The sequence below is a fragment of the Pelophylax lessonae genome (assembly GCF_965119305.1).
Source record: "Pelophylax lessonae genome assembly, chromosome: 2".
Classification (NCBI taxonomy): Eukaryota; Metazoa; Chordata; class Amphibia; order Anura; family Ranidae; genus Pelophylax; species Pelophylax lessonae.
In genome coordinates, this window is record NC_138769.1 from 349,751,562 (window position 1) to 349,775,302 (window position 23,741).

The 23,741-nt window shown below is 38.9% G+C and overlaps 1 protein-coding gene across 1 annotated transcript; it reads left to right on the plus strand.

Annotated features, from left to right (window-relative positions):
- The first annotated feature begins 3,117 nt into the window (after positions 1-3,117).
- Positions 3,118-19,075, plus strand: FHL3 (four and a half LIM domains 3). Its single transcript, XM_082244314.1, has 5 exons — positions 3,118-3,274; positions 5,569-5,743; positions 12,673-12,842; positions 16,859-17,045; positions 18,133-19,075. Exons 1-5 carry the CDS (start codon positions 3,119-3,121, stop codon positions 18,282-18,284), a joined length of 840 nt encoding a protein of 279 aa, XP_082100440.1. The 5' UTR covers position 3,118; the 3' UTR covers positions 18,285-19,075.
- The last annotated feature ends 4,666 nt before the right edge of the window (positions 19,076-23,741 follow it).

Genomic DNA, 23,741 nt, shown 5'->3' on the forward strand with positions numbered 1-23,741 from the left:
TCAACGCAAAGAAGACTGAGCAAACATTGCTCAAATACCATAACATAAAATGTCCATTCATTAAATGTGGATCATGGGCTGAAGACCAAATATGTAACAAAGATTACTTCTACAGGCGTGAAATGAGTATCATCCTTAGAACAGTGTATACAGATACAAAAATTAGTAAGAGATGAAAAAGAGATGCAGCAACAATAATTTTATCCTTAAACATCTAGTTACTAGGTGGTATGGTGCAATCAGAATTTGCCCATATATCACAGATTTTATGAAATTTACAAGGACAACCTCTGGCTTCATATGTCACTTTGTACAACTGGAGTGCTTGATTAATCGGAGTAAGCCAAAATGCTATAGTAGGGGGGCTAAGGACTTCCAGAACATAGTGATAGATTTTTTTTTTTTTTTTTTTTGCATAATCTAAAACTAGACATTGGAAGAGTGGGGGTTCTTAGAGAGGGACTCCTCATCAATATAACCAAGACGGCACCTTAAAGGATTAGAGATGTTCGGTATTCCGGAAATAGAGCTGATAAAAGCGGTGATTTACAACCAAAAGCTTTGACCGGTGGGCATTCCCACACCATATGATAAAATGTGCCATCTGTTGAACAGCTAGAGCAGAGGTCTCCAAACTATGGCCCTCAAGAACTACAATTCCCATCATGCCTAGTCATCTCTATGAATGTTAGTTTTACAATGCCTCATGGGACGTGTAGTTCCACAACAGTTAGAGGGCCATAGTTTGGAGGTCCCTGATCTAGAGCATACTGCAGAAGGTATTCTATGTAGTTTAAAAAGGAAACTAGGGGTATAATAAGCCCTATATTGAAATATTGGTCTGAATAAAAAAAACTGTAGGGACTTGTAGGGGGAGGATTTCGTGCCACACTTCCTCCATGTGTTCTTGTAATCCGCATGCCAGTTAGACCCAGTGAGATTAAGTTTTTTTATTGGTTTTAGAATGCAATAAAGAGGGGTAATATGTTGATATAAGTTTAAAATGAGTAGGGTCATTCAGAAGGCATTCCATAAGGGAAGGTTGTATAGAAATATTACGGAAGGCAAATTGGGTTGCAGTTGTATGTCGGAATTAAAGATCTCTAAAAAAAAAAAAAAAAAAAAAAAATGTTGTCTTTATTAATACTATACACTTTCATAACCTTATGAAAGAGAATACATACTCACACACAGGTCTGCACCGGGAGTACTCCTAAATATTCTATACTATATGTAATATTTTATATTGTGTAGTATCCAGTGTACCACCCAGAACAGAACGTTTTTTTTTCTTTTGGGTTTTTTTTTCTAACAGAAGTATATTTAGTTAATATATTTCTGCTGAATTGTTTTCCTTGCTTTTTATGCAAATAACAGCCACTGTGATAAAGTGGTAATGAATCAAGCCTATGCCAAAAATGCTGGCAGGTTGTTGGGTAGAAGTTCAGCAGTAGGGAATGTTTGTACAGTAAGGTGTTACTGTGTTGTGACTCGACACACAGGTAACCATTTCTTTAAAATATTTATAGGCATTTGTGTTTATTCACCCACATTTTGTTAAGCAATGTGTGTTTCTAGGGTGGTGGCAGGGTGTTTTTTGCTGTGGGTGGTACTCTGCGGAGATGCTTAGAATTTATGTTCCTGTGTGTGTAAAAATGTTGTAAGGCTAACCATTTTTGCCACAGGCCGGCTCTAATGTGCTTTAATGGCCTGCATCTATGACCTGGAGGTGCTGGCTTTCTTGACCGGTAGACTGCCGGCCATCTTGAGGTGGCAATTGATTCCAACAGCCAGCAAAAGTTCTGTACATTGGCATGGCAATCGAACAAGATTTTTAAGGGCATTCAAATTAAATTTGATGACTCTATGATGGCGTCATTGAATGCTTTGACAAATTATTTTTCTGAATTCTATATTCTATACTTGCCTGTCCTCGATCCATTTAATATATTGTTGACTAGAGTGCACAGCCACTTGTCGAAATCTTTCTGACTATATCCACACATTCACCCCTATTTATTTCTATGGAGAGCTCTGGAGTAACACTCCATATAATGGATCCTTACCACCTTGCCAAGGGCAGTGCTCATACTATTCTTTACTGCTTATTTCACTTCTCTCTCCATGGAAATAAACTTGCAGGGTGCTCCTTTTCTCCCTTATTGTACTTGAGTCATGCTTACTTTTCCAACTTTCCTATATGGTCAGTGGGCATCCTAAAGCTTGCCACAGATAGATCAAAATTTTGGCGGATCTGTAAAGACCAGCAATGTTTTGATCTATCTGTGGCAGTTCCTACTCAACAGAAGCCGATCTACCGATCAGTGGGCTGCAGAGCTGATCCGTGTATTCTGACAGTGGAGGAGTCCCCGCTGTCAGAATACAATAGCACACTGTGAAGGATTAGTCCATCCACCTCGCTTATGTGGATAGAACGATTTGTTCTTTTCTTTTTTTCTTAAGGCCAGTCTAAGACTAATGCTACTGTGATAATTTATGTAAACTAGAAGTCATAGCAAATGGGAGATGTTGGCATATTGGTTGTGATTCATGTGTTTTTTGCTTTATGGTTTACTTCTCGTAATACATTTTATTACATGCAATACATTTTTGTTTTTTGTTCATATTTGCCCTATGTACAAAATATCTCTTATAATGTGAATTAATTATCATGCTGCCAGAATGTTTTGAAGAGAAAGAAGCCCTTCCAGATTCCTGAGTGTAATTCAAACTGTTCAGCCGTTTATTTAAAAAAAAAAATTACTGTCCAAGAGTAGGTACCATAAGGTGTCTACTTTTACCTTTTATTTGCTAGAAAATTCCTCTCTGCATTCCCTTCTAAATCTAGCATAGTAAGGGCTTAATGTCCATGTTCTACATGCCATCTCCCTCTCCTTAGGCAGAGCTGTTTACTTTTTTTGTATGTTTAATTGTCCTTGTAAAACCCCAGAAATCTAGACAGTCTATATTAAAAAGACAGTATTAGCTTGATAGAACATCAGTGAATATGACCGCGAACATTGTATACGTAGCACCTCTTTATCAAACATTATCAAATGGTACTCATTTTAAAAGTGGTTATTTTTTATTTTTTTTATTTTAGATTCAACTTTAAACAATGAGTGAGCCATTTGACTGTGATAGCTGTAAGGAGTCTCTCTATGGACGAAAGTACATCCAGATGGAAGAGGGCCCTTACTGTATACCGTGTTATGACAGCCTGTTTGCCAACACATGCGATGAGTGTAAAGAGCTGATTGGCCACGATTCAAGGGTAAGAATCTCTAATAGAAACTTTTTTTTTCTTAAGTGTTCTATGAAAAATATACATCCCTTGATGTCCTATCTTAGCAGAGTTCCTTTCTTCGTGGGATGATTTGTGTTTTTCTGTGTGCCCAGATCACAAAAAAAACTAAATATAAAATAATTTAACCCTCTAATGCCACCTCCCAGCGACCCTTTGAGCGGATTTTAATGTCTGGGAGGGGTCAAGTGATCAGGAGCACATCCTGCTGTACATTTGTAACACCGGTCAGCAAAATCTCATTGACTTTAATTGAACAGTACACATGGTGGTTCAGAGACCATGTTTTACCAGGTTTGCAGTTTTCTTGTCATCTGATATGTTTGCCATACGAATGGATGCATTTGACAAGGTTGAGCCAGCCCTACATGGATCAAAATTTGGCTGCTTCAGCAAGGACTGGCCAAATTTTGATCCATGTACAGTATAGGCAAGCTGGTTAGGTTGACTTGCGTACAACCAGCCTGTTGGAATATTTTCTCTTGGTCAGGGCTGTAAGCTATAGTAGGCAGTGCTGATCTGTATATTCTAATGACAGAAAAGTCTCCACGCTATCAGAATACAATAGTGCACTGGGAGGGATTCCTCCATCCACATCCTAGAGTGTGGGTGGAAGAATCAAATCATTTTCTTTTGTTCAACCTGCTGTTCAACCAGCGTTGGCAATGTCTTGGTGAAGGGATGGGGGACTTCTATAGTCCTAATACCTATTATCCTAGGACACACAAATACAGTACAGTGAGTAGTCCTAATGCGCTTCCTGTCCTAGGACACATAAATACAATAGAGTGAGTGACCCCCGAGAACTGGCAGTGTGTTACTTCTAGTTTAATTTTTTTCCCTCTGCTCTAGACAAGAGTACAGGCAGAGGGAAAGATTGTAAGGAGAAGTTCACTACTTTGGATTCATAAGGCAGCACTACAGAGTTTTTAGTATATTAACCTTATTAACCTACTCCTAAAACAATGCTGTTCATTTTTATAATATAATGATATATGATAAAGAAAACAAAAGAGAGTATTTCTTTCTAGACATAATAGATTCCATTAAAGAGGTTTTGACAAGCAAATAGAAAATGCATTATAAATATTTCATGAGCATTTTACATTATAACATTTTGCCAATTTACCTGTCGCAAAGAAATACGAGACCCCTTAGGGTGCTTTTTCATTCTAATAGGCTCGCTACAAGATACCCTGATCACCATTGCAATTTACTATGCACTACATTTTGACCAACCTGCCTTCATTCACCTTCTCCAAGTTCTATCCCTTTACACCTTTGGCCTAAGATTTCTGTTGGGTAACTCTAACCCAACTTATCACCCTTCAATTTACAAACGTACATTATTCCTATCGCAAACTTACCTGGAGAAAGCAAGGAGTAAACAGGTGCTATAACAACTACCAGCTGGAGATTGGTAACCTCATAAATCAAAGCATATATCACCAGCACACCATGGATTTCCAAGATAAAATCCAAATGTTTATTAAGCTAATCACGTCACAGCTGTAAGGCTCAATGTTTCAAGGCCACACAGAACTCCTTTGTCAGATCTGTGAAAAAGGGGTCCTGCATGCCCAAAAACATTGCACCTTGATCAGGGCCTTCCCTTGCTCATCTCAGCAGAACAAGTAGGGTTACTGGGGAGGCAAGCTAGTGATATTATCCGTAGGCTCCTGCATCTCACCCATATCGCCAAATCCAGAGGACTTCCTCTCTTTAGATATCAAAAAAGCCTTTGAGTCACTTTCATGGGGCGATTTGTTCTACATTCTGCAAATATGGGGCTTCTAAGATCACTTTCTTACTTGGGTTCAAGCCCTTTATTACAAACCTTAAACTTTTATTAAACATTCAAGGTTTCACTCTGCTAGATTGTCCATTCTGACTGGCACCTATCAAGGCTTTTCTTCCCCCGCCATTCCTCCTGACTATTGAACAACTTAGTCTTCTTATCAAACCTAACACCTGTGAACTAGAGCCAGCTATCATCATAAGCATTGCTATTGACCTTCTGTTCCTAACCAAACCAGTCACCCACCCCATCACATACAATTTAATAGAATCAGTTTTCAAAGGTATGCTTGTTACCACTTTTTATGACCTAGGGCATTGGGATGTCACAAACTTGCAAATTTACTCAATTTCACTCATTCTCATTTAATGTAGCTTCATATCTACCACTGTAGGTGATAAAGTACAATAAATTAAATGGGCGTTGTGTTAGCTTTGTGTTTTTCTATATTTTGTCCCATTTATAGGAACTCTACTACGAGGATCGTCATTATCATGAGAACTGTTTCCGTTGCTTCCGATGTGAGCGTTCTTTAGCAGATGAGCCTTTCACGTGTCAAGATGAGGAACTACTGTGCAATGATTGCTACTGCAGCGAATTCTCCTCCAAATGTGTCAGTTGTGAAAAGACAGTCATGCCAGGTACCTTTTGGACAATAACACATTTGTACCTTTTCCTTAGCGTTGGAATCTAAGTCTTCATAAACGTCTTCCTGACTTTCAAAGCTCAAGATATGTAGGAATAGACACAAATATAAAAAACATGCAACAAAACAGCTGTCATTGTTGGGTGAGGAACCAGTGGATTAATCCCTTACCAGTTTCTTGTTTCGCTTTGAAAGTTTAGTGGCAAGATGTCTTGCAATAGTCTGTGCTGCTGCCATTCTTTTTGAAGGTAGAAAACATGAAATTCAATGCATTTATCTCACAAATAGACCTAATTTGATGATAATCACTCCATCCATTTGGATATCAAGGCGTAAAGAAAATTCCATGATGACTACATTGATCTTGTTTCAGTTCCCTTCATGACCCATAATGTTGGCAAGGGTGTCCAATTGTCCATATTTGACAAAATTTGTGGAAGTTCATGTTACCCAAACATGAGTGGCCAAACAGCATTGTGTTTTATTTCATATAAAGATAACCGGTTTAATAGTCCTCTAAAGTTTATAATAGAACATTGACTTTTCTATAGCAGTTAGACCTTTTGCTATATTTCAGGTAGGTTAGCTATTAAAATAACAAACTACTTGACACCTATCTTTTTTTTTTTTTTTCTTTGTTTAAAGACAAGGGGGCTTTAGTAAAAGTAAAGTTATCAATGTTAGTATGTTCTTGGCACAGTTTACAATAACCGAGAGCGAGCCAAATTGCTGGGAAATGTTTAACAGAATGTCAGTACAAAGTAGAATCTCTCTCTAGTTGTGACTTCATACTCATTTATTCCTTACATGAATAATATGTATATGCATTTATTTAGTATCAACATACTCTGCAGAGAATAATGAACCATTCACATTCATGTGCACCACAAAGGAGCTTATAATCTAATTTTCCATCAACACTCTTATATCATGCACAGTGTCTGCTGGGTTCAAGGAGTTGCGACAGCAGTATATGTTTAAACACTAAGCTTACTTAAAAGTGTATTTAAACCCATACAAAAATGAAATTTATTGCATCTTTTCAGCCCATAGATGGAGGTGGGCTTTTCTTATTTCATTTTCACCTGGTAATCATGCAGATCGCACACTTCCATCCCTTTTATGTCTATGCTTTTTTACTTTTTACTTTACTATACATTGTATCTTTGGGGAAAGCTATGGTTGTCAAACAGGCTGGACTTTAACTGTTGCTGCCTTTCTTCATCTTCACACATGGCGTATTGATGGGAGTAGTGGGTACAGTATACAGTAATTTGTGTGTTTGTTAAAGCTCACACTGAGGACACAAGATTATTAGGTATTTTCTGTACTTGCTGAAAATGTTTGTAGCTTGAAATGTAAGAACTAATGCAGCCACCATATCTAAGATCTGGTAAGCTGCAACATATAAACGTTTGTTTTTAGATATGCTTTAAGAGTTGGTAAAGGCATTTTTTTTTAATTCAAGTGCTAAGATATGAAGACATTTGTAAAGCTCAGTTTCTTTGTGGTGCCATATACTGGTAACATCCTTGCAAAATTAAACTTTGTCTCTAGTTTTGCTATTTGCACCTCCTCGTGTATTTTGGCACAGGTGTTGCTATTATTTGTCTGCTGCTGTCTTCACTAAAATTAAAATACAGTTGCACTTAAAATGTATGATGTGCCTGTTTACAAAATGGTAGATATCTGGTCCACAGAAAGCTGGCCATAGCTAGGTCACTTTTTCAACTAACACAGCTAACATCATAAATGTGGTGACTCATTAAAAACAAGCAGTAAAAATGACAAAACTCTTAGAAATGTTGAAAATATCCTCAAGGATGTTGGAAAATGTTTGTTGCTTAGGCCTGAGGCTTCTAAAATCATTCTTTTAATGGGCAGACAGATGAGTCATTGAAAGGATACTTTCACAGTGTAGGCATTTGACAATAAGTGTTGATAAGATTTTCAATGCGTCTACCCAGAAAATTGTCACAAAAAATTCCAGGTGGTAGGAATATATTTCTGTCCCTTTGTATATTTGTTATATAGTTTAGTCCTAGTATTTGCTTGTGTGCATGGCTAGCTGAAGCCTCTAGTATTTTTACAGAGGAACTGCCAAGAAAGGGAGGTCCTCTTCTGTCGTGGCCAATTAGTCCATTATATGCTTCTCTGCTTCACCACTCTTAGGTCTCTCCTTTACCACTCTTAAGACTCTCTCATTTATTGGTCTTGATGCACAGCACAGATGGCAGTAGATTAGATGGCCATAGATTTTGCAATTTTCTTTCCTTCCAACATGGGTCAAAAGGAAAAAGAATTGATGGTTCTCCCATCAACACTGACTATGACAGTCAGTGGTGATGGGGAGTCCCTCCCACAGCGCCATTATGTTCTGCCAGCAGGTAGTGCAAGGAGCCTTCCCTGCTGGCAACACAATTATTAGTGCAGCACTAATTGTTTAGGAAAGACCTGTCAGACTGGTTGTACACAAGTAGATTGATGGATCAATTTGTATATAACCAAGGTGCCCATACATGGATCGAAATTTGGCCAGTCTCTGCTGAACCGGCCAAATTTCGATCTGTGTATGGCCGACTTTAGTAAATGAAGTCTTCTAGAATAATGTAAGAGTTCTGCCTCCAATGATGGGATTGTACACTTTTCAATAGGAAAGATAACACATTACAAAGACAAGCAAAATCCTACTACTATTGAAAAATCTAGCTTTTCATGGACAGCTAATAAGAGTGATAGGAACAATAAATTGTTATCACCACCAGTCGCAAACCCGATAAAACGGGTTATGTTCTGCAACACATTTCAAAATATGGCAGTGCTATCTAAATAGAAATATTGCTTGACAATGTTTTGGAGGATAGTCAAATACTTTACGGTTTGTTATATCAAAGTAAAGATCTAGCCATGTTTGGTCAAGTTGCAAAGACCTTAAAATACTGCAACTCAGGTTGACCCATGCTTACACTAGGCTTTTATGCAAAATGAGAATGCACATGGTTATTTATTCATAAAGCTCAAGTGTTCAATGAAGTATATTTTGTGTTAGTCTGTCTATAATTGTTTAGTTCATATTCTGTATCTTGAGATGTTAGATTACAAGTTAGGCGACGATGAGTTATGTTGTCAGTTAATTAAGTCACATTCTGCATTGTAATCTGGTTCATATCAGGCCGCACGTTTAGTCTTCTGTGGGTTTAGCTGAAGCAGTATTCTGTTTCTGTCTTGGCTCTGAAGCTGATTTGTATTACTTAAAAGTCTTCTTGGGACAGGAGTAACAGGATTAAAGGATTCTCTGAGCTATAAATATTTAAAATTCCCTAAGCCCTTGTGGACTTTTCCTAGAAAACAGATAATTTTATTCTCCCAACTTCAGGGTTCACAGAATATGGAAGTCAAAGCTGTAATGGGAAATGAGGAATAGCGAAGGGGATGGGACCCTCTATCTAATATTAGATGGCAGGAGTGCAGGCTTTTTTTTTTATGGAGGTTATACAGGGAGGGGGGCACTGTAGTAAAGAAAATGTCAGATAATAGTTTCTGCATTATGTCATCAGAAACTTGTAGATGCATAATTGATGCTCCAGTGAAGTAATGATGTGCATACAGGGGTTGATGTAATACAGGTGGGGTAGAAAAGAGAAAATGTCTATAAGTCATTGTTTGTTAATTACATTTTTTATTTATTTTTATATTTGTAATGGACCCTGGATGGACATTCCTCAGTGTTTTTTTTTTTTTTTTTTTTTTTTTTTTGATTGAATGCCAATTTCTGCATTACCCATACTTTAAAATCTAGGGTCTGATATGCTATAGTCAGAACTGCATTTACAATTAGGCACATAAGTAAAAGAGAGGCCCCTGCGCTATCACGTCAAAGATATAATATGGGATAGCTGCAGTTGCCTGTTCAGCCTTGCCAAAGCTTGATAAATAAATAAGGTAAAAATAAAAGTGGAGCTGCGATTATCATAGTATTAAATAAGTAAAGAAGTACCATAAATGGATGAGTGAAAAAAGCAATGTGTGAAAATAAAGTGCTTACAATCCAAAAAATAAATAGATAAACTTAATTCAGGAAGGTAATAAATTACATCGGCAGGTTTCATCCATAACGCAGTGGCTCTGAGCCAGTGGCTCATGGCGATTGCCAGCACTAGAGTACTTTTTCAGCCTATCCGTATTCCCTGAGGAAGTCACGTAAAAGTGACGATACGCGTCGGGACGTCACAAACCCGGAAGTGCAGCTAGATGGACGGCTCGAGGCTCAGAGCCACTGCATTGTGGATGAAACCTTCAGATTACCCTGTATTGAAATGTGAGTTACTATTGTTTTATTTTAATAAACTCTCTTGGAATATACTACACCAGAAGAGTCTCTCTTGTCTGTACTCTATTTGGGGTTTTTAGGACGCTAGTCTCCACCCTGGCCATATTGCAACATTGCCAAAGATTTTTCAAATTATGTTTCCTTACAGCAGTAAGGTAAGGGTGTAGTACACCCGGAAGAAGTCTTTGATTGATTGCTCTATCATCTGGTGCTGGAGTCACTTTTGTGTTTGTTCACTGACCACAGTTTGAGAAAGTTCGCGTTTTCTGGCACAAGACTCACTTGAATGGACGACTTGTATATGTAAGCATTTAAGCATTCTGGACTGTCTAGTGCAATATATTATTTTGTCAACCATTTATCATTTCATCATCACATATGTAATTTATTACATTCTTAAATTGAGTTTATCTATTTATTTGAGGATTGTAAGCACTTTATTTTCACACATTGCTTTTTGCACTCATCCATTTATAGTAGTTCTTTACTTATTCAATACTTTGATAAGCGCAGCTCCACTTTTATTTTTACTACAATTAGGCACAGTAGGCCACGTTCTATAGCTGACAGTAACAAATGGCTGCTTTTGCCTGCCTGATTATCTGCTACACATTTTTTTTTTTTTCCACCTTCGGTAGAACACAGTCATCTAAAATAATAAGCAAGGTGAGGACAAGTAATACAAGAAAGCTGAGGGGTCTTGCTTTGGGCACCTAGAGGCTCCAGTGATGGAAATCCAGTCCTGGCCTTTGCGTAAAGGGAGGTGAACTGAACCAGTGTCCACTTCAAACATCCAGTTACATGAACAAGTTTTTCCAATACATTTCATTGGACGTTTTGAAGTTACATAGGTTCAGTAAATTTCACTTTACACCCTAGTAAGCCTGGTCTTTAATATCGTCAATAACCTGGGGTGCAGCTGGAGTTCTTAAAGGTCTATTGTCTTTTCACCTGATCTGTTAGACCTCATTCACACTGAATGTCATAAAAACGCCAGTAGTTTTAGCTGTAGAATGCCACGGTAAAAATCTGAGTTTTTGTATTAGCATTTTTTATCAAAACTACTGTATACTCCTACAAAAGCTTATGGTTCAACAATAATGCTCAAAAATGGCAAATAGCTGAGTTAGAGCATATTTACAGCTGGGTTTTTTTTCCAGCAGATAAAGCCCCTGCCAAAAAAACGCTGATAAAAGCCTATGTGTGCATAGACACCAGAGATGTATAGTAACTAAGTAGAACTACTTCACTACTGTACTTAAGTACCGAAAGGCGGTATCTGTACTTTCCTAGAGTAGAATTTTTTTCTCCTACTTCCACTTTTACTTCACTACATTTTTTTCAATGATTTCAATACTTCTACTCCCATATTTTTTTTTTTTTTTTGTGCTGCATAGATACTCGTTACTATTATAAAAATTACCACTGCCAGAACAGTAGATGGCAGGTTTCATGAAGCTCAAAACATGTGTATTAGCGCATACGCTACTGTATGTATAAATAAAAGCTGCATTTGAAATAATAAAAAACAATATGATGTTCAAACATTTGACTTCTTTCTTTAATAACTACATAACACAGTACTTGTACTTTTACTTTCAGTACTTGAGTAGCAATTTTTTTTTTCAAAACTACTGGTACTTTTACTTTCAGTACTTGAGTAGCAAAATTTTTTAAAAAAACTACTTGCAATACTTAAGTACAAAAAATGTTGAATACTTTAGTACTTCTACTCAAGTCACTTTTTGATCAAGCACTTCCACTTCTACTCAAGTCACTTTTTTGATCGAGCACTTGTACTTTTACTCAAGTATGGGTTTCGAGTACTTTATACAACTCTGATAGACACATAGGATAACATGCTGGGGAGTTTACTGGCTGCAGAAAACAACGCCTGAAAGCCAAACACAGCAGCTGTAAAACATCCCGGGTGCATGAGGCCTTATTACTGTTTGTTGAATTCAAAAAAGGGGAATGTACGTATCACTGAGGTTTTACATAATTGGAAGTTTTTTCATTTCATAGAGTAACTTTAGCAGCTTCCCTAGTTAAAAGGAACATGGCATTGAAATGAAACATTTACAGTTGGAGCTGGTTTTAGGTCTAAGCAGTAAAATGACTCTCAATATCAACAACATAACCTGTTAATTATCTTAATTTTTGGGTTTTACCCAGGAACTATTTCATTGTTCAAAGACAGATAAAATATGTACTGTATATGTTAAGTGACATGAAAATGACATTTTAAATTGTACCCACAGTACCATGCAGTTTCATGCTGCGCAGTTTCCAAAAGTAGCGTCTAAACTACTTTTTTGCCCTCTCCCTTGCATTTTGCAGCCCATTGAAATTAATGGGCTGTAAAAACTGGACTGCATGAGAATGCCCCAAAATGTGTTAATCAGAACACGCGTAGTGTGAACTGGTCCTTATTATCATATAGTTTCCCTTGACCTGCAATGTTAATGTTTGGAAACTTGAGTTGTTTTGCACAAAGTATTACAGCTTTTCTGAGCTTCATTTTAGGACATGACACAAAGTTTTTAAATGTTGAGTTAGTTGACATTTAACACTTTGTTTTTTTTTTTTTGCAGGCTCTCGCAAATTGGAATACAATGGACAGACCTGGCATGAGCACTGCTTCATCTGCAATAGTTGCAAGCAGCCCATTGGATCCCGTTCTTTTATCCCAGAAAACCAAGCCTATTACTGCATCCCATGCTATGAAAGCAAATTTGCACCACGATGCACACATTGCAAAAAGGTAGCTGAAATTAGACTTGATTCTGTCTGATTAGTCTGATTCTGTGAATCACCTAGCAATTTATATTTGTGTAAAGTTGCAGGCCCTAAAAACCATGTCCTTTTATTTGAACGTGTAGTATAATAAATTTTCATAAGGAAAATATTCTCTCAGACAGAGAACATTTGTGCTGTTGTGCATTTATTTTTACTCTATAACCTGTTAGATTGTGGTCCAATTGCCTCATAATCGTTTGGATCATGTAACAATTTAAATGTGGTTATGGCACTTTAAATTCATTGTTAAGCCGCTAATATAAAATTATCCCATCCCCTCTGTAATATTACAATAAGTGTCCCTGTGTTATAGAAAAAATATGCCGATCTGTACCTAAATCAGAGCGACTCCAGCTGCTCAGCTGACCCCTCAGCTCTCTTCTCTGCCCGGCTGACAGCTCCAGCGGGTGAGGCTGAGCACTGCCGCTGACATCAGCTGGGGAAGAGAGGAGAGAGAGCGGAGCGGTCACGTGATCACCGGGGGCCGCTCTGATATAGGTAAAGATCGCAAATTTTTTTTAGAACATAAAAACGGCATGATTATATATTAAATATAAGAGCAGCAGAAGGGGAGGGAGCGGGCACTGACACAGGAGAGGACAGAGCAGGGCTGCGGATGACGGAAGCATGTAAATTGACCACAGTGTCGGGACTAAGCAGCCATGATATACCGTGGTCAGTTTACAGAGGGGAGGGTAGAAACTGGCAGGATCAGCTAGGTGATACAGGGGGCCACATGACACAGCACAAGTACTCCGTGCTGTGTAACATGCTTTAATGGAACAGGATGTGTGTTTGTTTGTTTGTTTGTTTTTTTTTTTTTAGGATATCAAACGTTTTCAAGTGATTGTAAAGTCTTGTTTTTTTTAAATACCAAACATGTTATACTTGCCTCCTCTGTGCAGTTGGTTTTGCACAGGGCAGCCCAGATCCTCCTCTTCTCGGATCCATCTTCTGTGCTCCTGGCCCCTCCCTCCCATTGAGTGCCCCCACAACAAGCAGCTTGCTATAGGGGCACCCGAGCTGAGCTGCATCTCCATGTGTCCATTCAGACAGGGAGCTGCCATTCAGCCCCGCCCCCCTCTCTCCTGATTTTGCTAACTGACTTTGATAGCCACGGGAGCCAATGGTGCCGCGGCTGTGTCTCAGCTAATCAGGAGAGAGAGTCCTGGATGGCCGAGGGACTCGTTGACATCGCTGGATAGAGCAGGGGTTCAGGTAAATATTAGGGGGGCTACTGCACACAGAAGATTTTTTATCTTTATGCATAGAATGCATTTAGATAAAAAGCCTTCTGACTTTACAACTCCTATAGGCCCCTTTCACACATGTCCGTTCCGCCGATCCCCGCTGAGCAGGCGGATGACAGCTCAGTCTCCGCTCTATGTGCGGAGACGGAGTTGTCAGATCCCAGCTGTCCTCTATGGGGGAATCGGATGAGAACTGACCACCTGTCCGTTTTCATCCGATCCGCCAGACAGATGAAAAATAGGGTTTCCATCCGTCCAGATTTGATGGACAGGATCGGATTGGATGTCAGCGGACATGTCTCCGCTGACATCCGCTGCCCCATAGAGATGCATGGGGAATCCGTTCAGATCTGCCTGGAAAAACGGACAGGCGGGTCTGAACGGACCGTATATGTGAAAGGGGCCTTAATGTAATCACAAACAAATTATTTCTAAGTGGTACTCTTTAATGAACATACAAATATTTAGTGCATTTTTTTTTTTTTTTTTGGAAAGATTTTTTTAATTTATTTAAAATTTTATTTCTAACCCTCAGTAACTGACTTCTGTTGGAGAACAGAAGGCTGTTTGAAGTCTGGGTCTCAATCTGAGATCATTTGTGCAGAGAAGGTTTATTTGGTACTTCTACAGATATTTAGATATTCCACTGGACTGTATGATCTTACATTTAAAGTGTTTATAAACCCAAAACCCATTTTTCAGTATGTATGTTTGGCATCCTGCCTTATTATACACATTTTTGTGAATCTGTTACAAATCTTTCCTGGATATCCTGTCAGTAACACAACTTCCTCTTGTGGTTTGACAAGGCCAAGCTGATATCTTTGGTTAGCAGCATTGTCAGCCTGCCATGCACGTTTCTTCAGTTGGCTGTTGGGTCTATCAGATAGGCAACTCAATGGACAACTGAAGATGTTGCTGCTAACTGGAAGGCAACACGTAACTTGGCTCTGTCCGCCTGAAACCAGTAGTGCTGTTACTGGCAGGATTTAAAAAAAAAAGTTACAACAGATTCCCAAAAAACGATTTGTTTAGGAAAATTTTATATACAGCATGCCACACATACTGTAAATAGGTTTAGAATGTACATATCCACTTTAAAGTGGTTCTAAAGCCTAAACATTTTGCCTTAGTGTTACTAAACCCAGGACCCTGGATTCACTCTAGCTGGTCTCCCACAGTACACAGAAATGCAATAGTTTTAGTAAATATAAACTGCTAAATACCTTTTCTCATGAGCAATTAGAGCAGTCTTGTGACTTCTGGCAGTGTCTGGTTAAAGCTTGTAGGAGTTTTCATTCTACCCTGATTATCCCATGAGTCTGCAGGACCCCTGACCCACAGTGCTGATTGATCTTGTGTTAATCACATGCACTCTTCCAAGAAAAATAAAAAACTCTCTAGCAATACACCCCAAACTGAGCATGTGCAGCTTGTCCCCTAGCCTCTGTACTATCAGGAGATGGTTTGGGGACTCCGAAAGAAGAGGAGAATCAGATAAGACAGCCTTTATATACAATGCAAAGATTAATCCCTTAGGTTCCACATTGAGTATAACAAGCATGCTTTACTGCATATACACACTGATTTTACTGTTGTGGGTTTAGTAACACTTTATTCCTTGCATTACGAAAAAAAAAAATGTTTAGGTAGTGTAAGCTGGGGAACGGGTAGCAGGTGCAAAGCTCCCTGGGATGAGCAGTCTTTCAGGCACAGATACCAAATCCAGTGTGGTAGTGACAAACAGTGTGGTGTTTATTGGTGCTATATACAAGTTTATATACAGGTGCTGTACAGTGCTTTAAGGAAAACAAGCAGGAATAATAATAAACAAAAGCCTAGCCGTGTCCCGGCGCTTACTACACACAATGCAGTCCCTCACTAACACAGACAGAGCAATCCTACAGCTTGTCAGTTTCCAAAGACACAAACTGGTAGTTTTTACTGACCTTCCGCTCTCATAGACAAACGTTGTCTGTTTTCCCAGGCTGAGAGAGCACTGGCTGCCTGTCTCAGGTGAGTTTAAATTGGCCTGGGGAAGAGGACCAAGACCTGAACTGGATCATGGATCGGAGATCCCTAAGGGTATACGAGAGATGCCTGGGAGATGTATAAACCCCGAACCGTACTTTTTCTGGCTCTCTCTGGGACGCTCTGCTACAGTAGCAATATGCGCCCTCACCCCCCCCCCCCCTTATACTTGAGTCCTTACTCACCTGTCTGTAGCGCCTCTCTCCCTTGCTGCCTATGGTGGCACACCAAGAAGAGGAGGAGCCAGGAACGCCAGCGGGGGGCCTGATGATCAGGCCGCACTGTGCAATGGTAAGTATAAACCGGTTTGTTATTTTAAAAATAAACTAGAATTTACAATCCCTTTAGGAGCCTGAGAAAACTTTTTTTTTTTTTTCAGAAGGCCCTGCACCCCTACCACATTTGTTTTATTGCTTGATTTACCTGGAAGTAGCCAGACAAAATCATGCAAAAAAAAGTAAACACAAATTATAATGTGCATTGATGTCTTGTGGTAAATGAAGCCCTGGGCAAAATCTTCCCTGCTACCAGTTTGTTTTAGCATAGCCGATATTAGATAATGGATACAGTCCTTCATTGTATTCTAAATGGTAATGAGCTGAGGGCTGTATGCCAACTTTAAAGCCATCTAAATCACTAATGACTTTATTTTATTATACACAGTTCTGTATCTCAAAGTCCTTTCATTCATTTCTTGCAGATTCTAAGCAAAGGTGGAGTGACATACCGGGATGAGCCATGGCACAAAGAATGTTTTGTCTGCACAGGATGCAAGGCCCAGCTAGCTGGGACACAGTTCACCTCTCAGGAGGAAAAGCCATACTGCATCAAGTGCTTTGGAAATCTATATGCCAAGAAGTGTTTTGGCTGCACTAAACCTATCACAGGTATGTTAACCACTTCAGCTCCGGAAGGTTTACCCCCCTAATGACCAGCCATTTTTTGCAATTCAGCACTGCGTTACTTTAACAATTGCGTGGTCGCTGTACCCAAATCCAATTGATGTCCTTTTTTTCCCACAAATAGAGCTTTCTTTTGGTGGTATTTGATCACCTCTGCGGTTTTTCGATTTTGCGCTAAAAACAAAAAAAGAGCGACAATTTTGAAAACACAATATTTTTACTTTCTGCTATAAAACATTCTCAACAAAATTTTTTTTAAAAAATCTATTTTTTTTTATCAGCCCAATTTGTATTTTTCTACATATTTTTCATTAGAAAAAATCCCAAAAAGCGTATTTTAATTGGTTTGTGCAAAAGTTATAGCGTTTACAAACTACGTGATAGATTTTTGGACTTTTTTTTTTTATTAGCAATGGCGGTCATCAGCGATTTTTAGCGGGATTGCAGCGGACAGATCAGACACCTGACATTTTTGACACTTTTCGGGGACCAGTGACCTGATTGCAGTAATCAGTGCTAAATAATATGCACTGTTACTGTATAAATGACACTGGCAGTGAAGGGGTTAATACTGGGGGTGAACAAAGGGTTAAATGTATGCCTAATTGTGCTTACTAACTGTGGGGGGGGAGTGTTTTGTGACAGGCTTAGCTGAAACACAATCTCTCTGTGCCTGTGTGACAGGAGAGCCATCTGCTTTGTTTACATAGGCAGTCAGCTCTTCTGTCAGTTTCTGTGAAGATTGCCGCGATCGTGCTTGCTCCTCCCGCGGTCTGGCTTCCGCTGTGTCTAATTACGTAATGCACATAATCCCGTAGATCTACGTGATTATGCGCAGCCGAGCCGCCCTGCCCCAGAAAATCTGCGTGGGGTGATCGGCAAGTGGTTAAAGCTCAGTGACGTCGTAATAAATCTGATTAACCTAAGGTTATTTTTCCCTCTAAATATTGCCTAATACAAACAAATACACATAAATAAGACCACATGCCAATTATTACTTGTTTACTGTCAGGGCTAAATAAGAATAGAATAGCATATATTACCATTTTACCATTTTTTCTTTTTCTTTCAGGTTTTGGTGGAGGAAAGTATGTCTCCTTCGAAGACCGCCACTGGCATCACAGCTGCTTTAACTGCTCCCGTTGCTCATGTTCGTTAGTGGGGAAAGGCTTTATTCCAGACAATAGTGACATTCTGTGCCGTGACTGTAATAGTGACCTTTAGGCTTCCATCTTCCAGCTCGTGGGTGAACCTCCTATGTCATGGACCCGCATAACCCCATGGAGAAGCAATACAGCTGAAAAACAAATCTGTAAACAGGCTTTTAGACTTTGCACAGTATTTTCATGTACTATCTATTAATATTGTATTCGTATGTGCATCGCCCATTTTATTGCTCCTGGGGTTAATCGTACATTTTGTTTTGTATTATGCCATAATTGATGCTGTTATTTCTCAGTAAGAATGTTATATTCATTTTTGTTTTATATCTGAAGGAAAGAAATATTTTTTTAGGCTTCAGTTTCTAGTGATAAAAATATTTCATGTGTCACATTTCACGGTTATGAAAACCCAGTCAGGCAGCTCACTAGGAACCAGATAACACTGTGGAGCAAGATACCTTGAGTCACTGAAAATACCTACTTGATGAGTTTCACTGTCATGATATGATCAAATCAGTTTCTTGTACAGTATGCAATGTTCCCAGTTACACTGGCAAGGCAACAGATGGTTTGTAAATCAATAATTTTGCTTATAAAAATAGTTTGCTTCAAGAACCAGTGCTACTTCTTGATAAGATAAAATATTGATACATACTAGCAAATGACACATACTAACCATAAATGGCATTTAAACCTAATTAAAAATTAGCAGAAGAAACTAGTTTCTGACCGACCGTAATCCATCCATCATATGCCAAGCTCAAGCCACTCATGTGACTGAAGAAACACATAAAGAGGCGGCCACAGGGTGTGATAGAAGGAAACCCTGCATCCCATGGAATTGGGGGTAGATTTGATAAATCTTTGGAAAACCAATGGAAAACACCTTTAAAGCACAAGTCCTGCCAAAACTTTTTTTTTTTTTTTTACATTTCCAAGTCAGATCTTCTGTCAAGGTTTTATTTCTGACTGTATTCTTGTGAAGGGACCTTTCACATGGGTGTTCAATCTGGATCAATCTCTAGTTTCTAAGAGGGGTACAAACTGAACCACAGTGTAGGTCTATAACAGTGATGGTGAACCTTGGCATCCCCCAGATGTTTTGGAACTATATTACCCATGATACTCAACTACACTGAAGAGTGCATGAGCATCATGGGAAATGTAGTTCCAAAACATCTGGGGTGCCAAGGTTAGCCATCACTGGTCTATAGGCTGGCAGATATAAATGGACATACGCAGAGCTTTTTTTCTCAGCGAATAGGTGCAGGAACTCCCCCCTTCTGAGCCCCTTCTTGTTTCCGCCTCTGTACCCACCTCTGAGCAACATCCCTTGGTTCCACCCCCTACCCACCTCCCAGTACTGCTCCTTTTTGAGACTACAGAACCAAGTGTAATTTTGTGGTGATAAGTAATTTGCATGGAATTTGTTAATAACAAAAAAAAAAAAACGGTACAGTAGATGCACAGCAGAACTATACTCTTCCCAGCAACAATGGACCCCAACAACAATAGACCCCAGTAGCAACAACCGATTTCTCAGCATCAATAGACTCTCCAGCAGCCAGCAACAATAGACCACTCCCTCAACAGTAGATCCCTTCCAGCAACAGCTGACCCCACCAGCAACCTAAGCCAACCCGCCCTCCCCCCAGCAACAATAATAGACCATGCAAAAATAGATCCCCCAGCAGCCAGCATCAATAGACTCTGCAGCACACCCCAGCACCTCTTGCCGTTACATACATTCAGTTCTGGAGGTGCCAGAACTGCGTTCCCCGCTGAAAAAAAAGCCCTGGACATAGGTGTTGAGATCCACTTACATATGAGTCTATGTCCACACAAAAAAATAAATAAATCAGACGAGGTCATAAACAGATATCTTGCGGTTACCTCCATTCCATTTATGTCTGTTTTTAGGCAAGAAACATATTTTTGGTTTATACCTTTTTGACCACCATTTTCTTTAAAAAAATAAAAAAAAGATGTGTGAAAAAATAAATGTAAACAAAACTGAATTAAAAAAAAAAAAACAGAAGTAAAACAGATGTAAAAGAATTTAGTTTTCATGCATTTTTAATCAGTTTTTTAATGATGAAATGAATGACGCTCTTGTGAAGGGAACTTAAAGAACGTTTAAAGAATAAGAAATGAAAGGGTGTGGGTGTGACAGAAACGGGAAAGAAGAAAAGAAACAGTATAGTAAATAACTACTAAAAAAATGTGCTTTTGTTGCTGTCTGTCACCATCACAGAGATGGGAAGCGTGGGTATAGCTCCCCAATGGATGGAGAACTTGACAGCAAATAAAACCTGACCAAAGTTTCAGTCCTCCTTCATTCTGCCCAAAACAAAAACAAAAGTTGGAGTTTGGGGTTGAGCCCCTTTCACACTTGTGTGACTTGGGACTTCAAAGTCACATGACAAGTCGTACCTCATGATTTCCAATGAGTACCATTCATATCTGTGTGACTTCAAGTCGCAGCGACTTCAAAGTAGTCCCTGCCCTATTTTGCTCTGACTTTGATGTGACTTGAGATCTGTAAACCTCAAGATGACTAAGGCATTGCTTGAAGTCACGGCAAAATCGCATCTAAATCACGCAAGTACAAGTGTGACTGGAGCCTAACTGTAGACATGGCATAGTTTGTTTCATAGTAGAATGTGATAGGCTTTTTAAAATGTAAAGCTTCTCCAAATGTAACCTTGAAAAAAATTAAGCCCGTCTTAATCGGTAACTAAAATTTTATTTGTACTAGATAAAGAGAACTCCTTTTTCTCTATGCAATTAAATTCTTCTGCACAGTAACCTATAGAACGAAGACCTATGTTACTAACATACAAACAAGCACAGATTGTTAGTAATATCGTATTTGCAGGAGCAGAACATTGGTTTGCAGAGGGCAGGAGCCAAACATGATCAACTCCAGTTTCATTTCTCCTTTGGTATCACTTCCTTTATCAGTGGTGCTACACATCCCTTACGCAGCTATAAAAAGAAAAAAAACATTCAAAACCACTGACTTCTCCAATATTTTGCTACCTTGCTTGCATTGGAAAGCCAACTGACATGACTCTATAGCTTAAGTTACTGAAAAAAAATTTCAGTGAGGATTAAAGTCATTTGCCTCTTTATTCTTATGCTTCATTTAGATTTTTTTTTTCTTTCGATTTTTAAATATAAACCTAAATAAATTGTGTTCAGGATGATATGGCAGTGACAAAAACGTAGCACTTTGTTCTCATTTTTACAGCCTGGTAAATATGTTCACTGAGCTCATGTTGATGATAGTTTTTTTGAAGGTATGTAAATGATGTGTAATTATGGTTCGCGGGTAAAACAATGTAACATTTATGTTAGCATTACATTTTCATGCTAGAGTGAAAGCAAACTAGAGATATATTGCAGCGTATTAGCGTGTTAGTGCAGCAGCTACTTGTCAGCTTCCTGTAAAGCGTCATTATTCTCTATAATGAAACTTGCACTGCTGAAAATGTGTTCATTGTGCTGTGTGTATTGCTGTGCCAGAAAGTCCTTTTGCCACATAGTGATAAAGAAATCTAGAAAATATACAGTTTCTTTTGATCTTAAAATTATTTCTTGGCACTTTCTTAGTGTTGCCTATTAACTTAACATTTAACTTTGGTGGCCTTAAATTATTGTCCTTTTTGCACAGGCCGGTTGCTCTACAGCCTCCTTGCAGTCTATTACTGGTTTTATAATTCATGATTGTAAGTTTGTATTCCTCAATCTTTCATAGTCACTACCAAATTGCTCAATTCTATTAGTAACCCCATGAGACCTGCAACCCATGTGCTAAAAACATATTATTCTATTCAAGTTGCATTTATTGGCAAATAAATTGCACAGTTCTCTAATAAGGTGAGATTAATCGCTACTACCATGAACAGCCATTTGTTCCATCTGCGTAGAGATCAGTTGCTACTCCTAGCATTTCATTACTAGAAAATGCAAGAAATCTGCCATATAGCTTAGCCCTTAGAGACCTATTGCAAAACTCATGGTCAGTGCCAGGCAGTGTTGCCAATCTACCATACTGAAATTCACTGACACTACACCCAAAATTTACTGGCACAGCCAGGTTTTTACTGAAATTTCCAAAAGTTACAAAATTACAGTTTTAAGTGAAAATTTTAGTATTTAGACTACAAACAAGTACAATATGCAATTTGCAATGTGATTTAAGGTAGATATTAAGGCAAAAACATATTTCTTATTTTATTTTCGATATAGTAAGTAAGTAGCTCAGGGAAAGGACTCAGGAGGACAAGATATTAAAAATGGGCAGGCACACAAACATGACATTACATCTCACAGTGACATTGACCGCATTGTGCAGCAGCACAGATGTTGATGACACTTCAACACGACACATCCCCTCCTGAGTCCTAGGGACAGTCTCTCTCCATGCCAGGTGGTCCATTCAGTCCACTCTAGTCCAAACAGCACCGATAGTCCCGCTCCCGGCTTGCCTTGCACCCATCCTGCAGCCCCGCACACAAGGCTCCGCTCAGGTCTCTTGCACAATGACATCAAATGACACACTCAGGCACTGCCTCCTCCAGACGGGCCCCCCCACTGGCGCTACTCACACTATAGTAGCCACTCGGATGGTCTTGGCATGCGCAGTTCTGAGCCCAGCGTCACAACCATGTTTTTTACTGGCAACCTTTTCCTGTCACTTGCATTTACTGGCAGGAGCAAAGTGCCCCTTTTTTTTACTGGCTGCCAGTAAAAATGCTGACCGTTGGCAACACTGGTGTCATGGGCAGTTCTTACCCTCACAACAGTGTAGCTTGCTAAGCAGCAGAGGCCTAGATTGTGAACTTGTTAGTAGCACATACTGGGGTTGATTTACTAAAGGCAAATAGACAGTTCACTTAGCATGGGAATTTGCACTTTGCAAGGAGACTTTCCCTTAACTTTCTGAATATGATGAAAATCCCTAACAAAAAGAATACCCAATCAAATGCAAAGGAAAAAAACTGTAGAGCTTCACATTATTCACTAAGCAAGGGGAAGTTTCCCTTGCAAAGTTAACAGCCTATACTTATACTAAATCAACCCCACGGTGTTCAGTCGTGGGAAAAAATTTCATACTGGGGGTATTGTTTAAAAAAAAAAAAAATTAAAAATCTCTATGGGTATACTTGTGTGATTGGTTGCAGTTGTTCAGGTTCTGCACATGCTATTCTAGTATTTTGACATGGTCTCAGCTTTAGATGCTATATTGTTCTGTCATTTTCTGTATGTGTTTAATTCATTTTGGAGCAGTTTAGAAAACATAAAGCACCAAAGATTTAAAGGTTTATTTAAAAAAAAAAAATGCATTTTTTTTGTATCCCGTGCATTAATTTTCGTATTCTTGAGTGTAGTAATGATGTGTACTTTTGTCTCTTTCACAATGTTATATACTGTAGTATAATATATAAAATACATTTATAGTAACACACTTTCTGTGTAGACCCTGTCACTTCAAGTAGAAGTCATGTTGTAT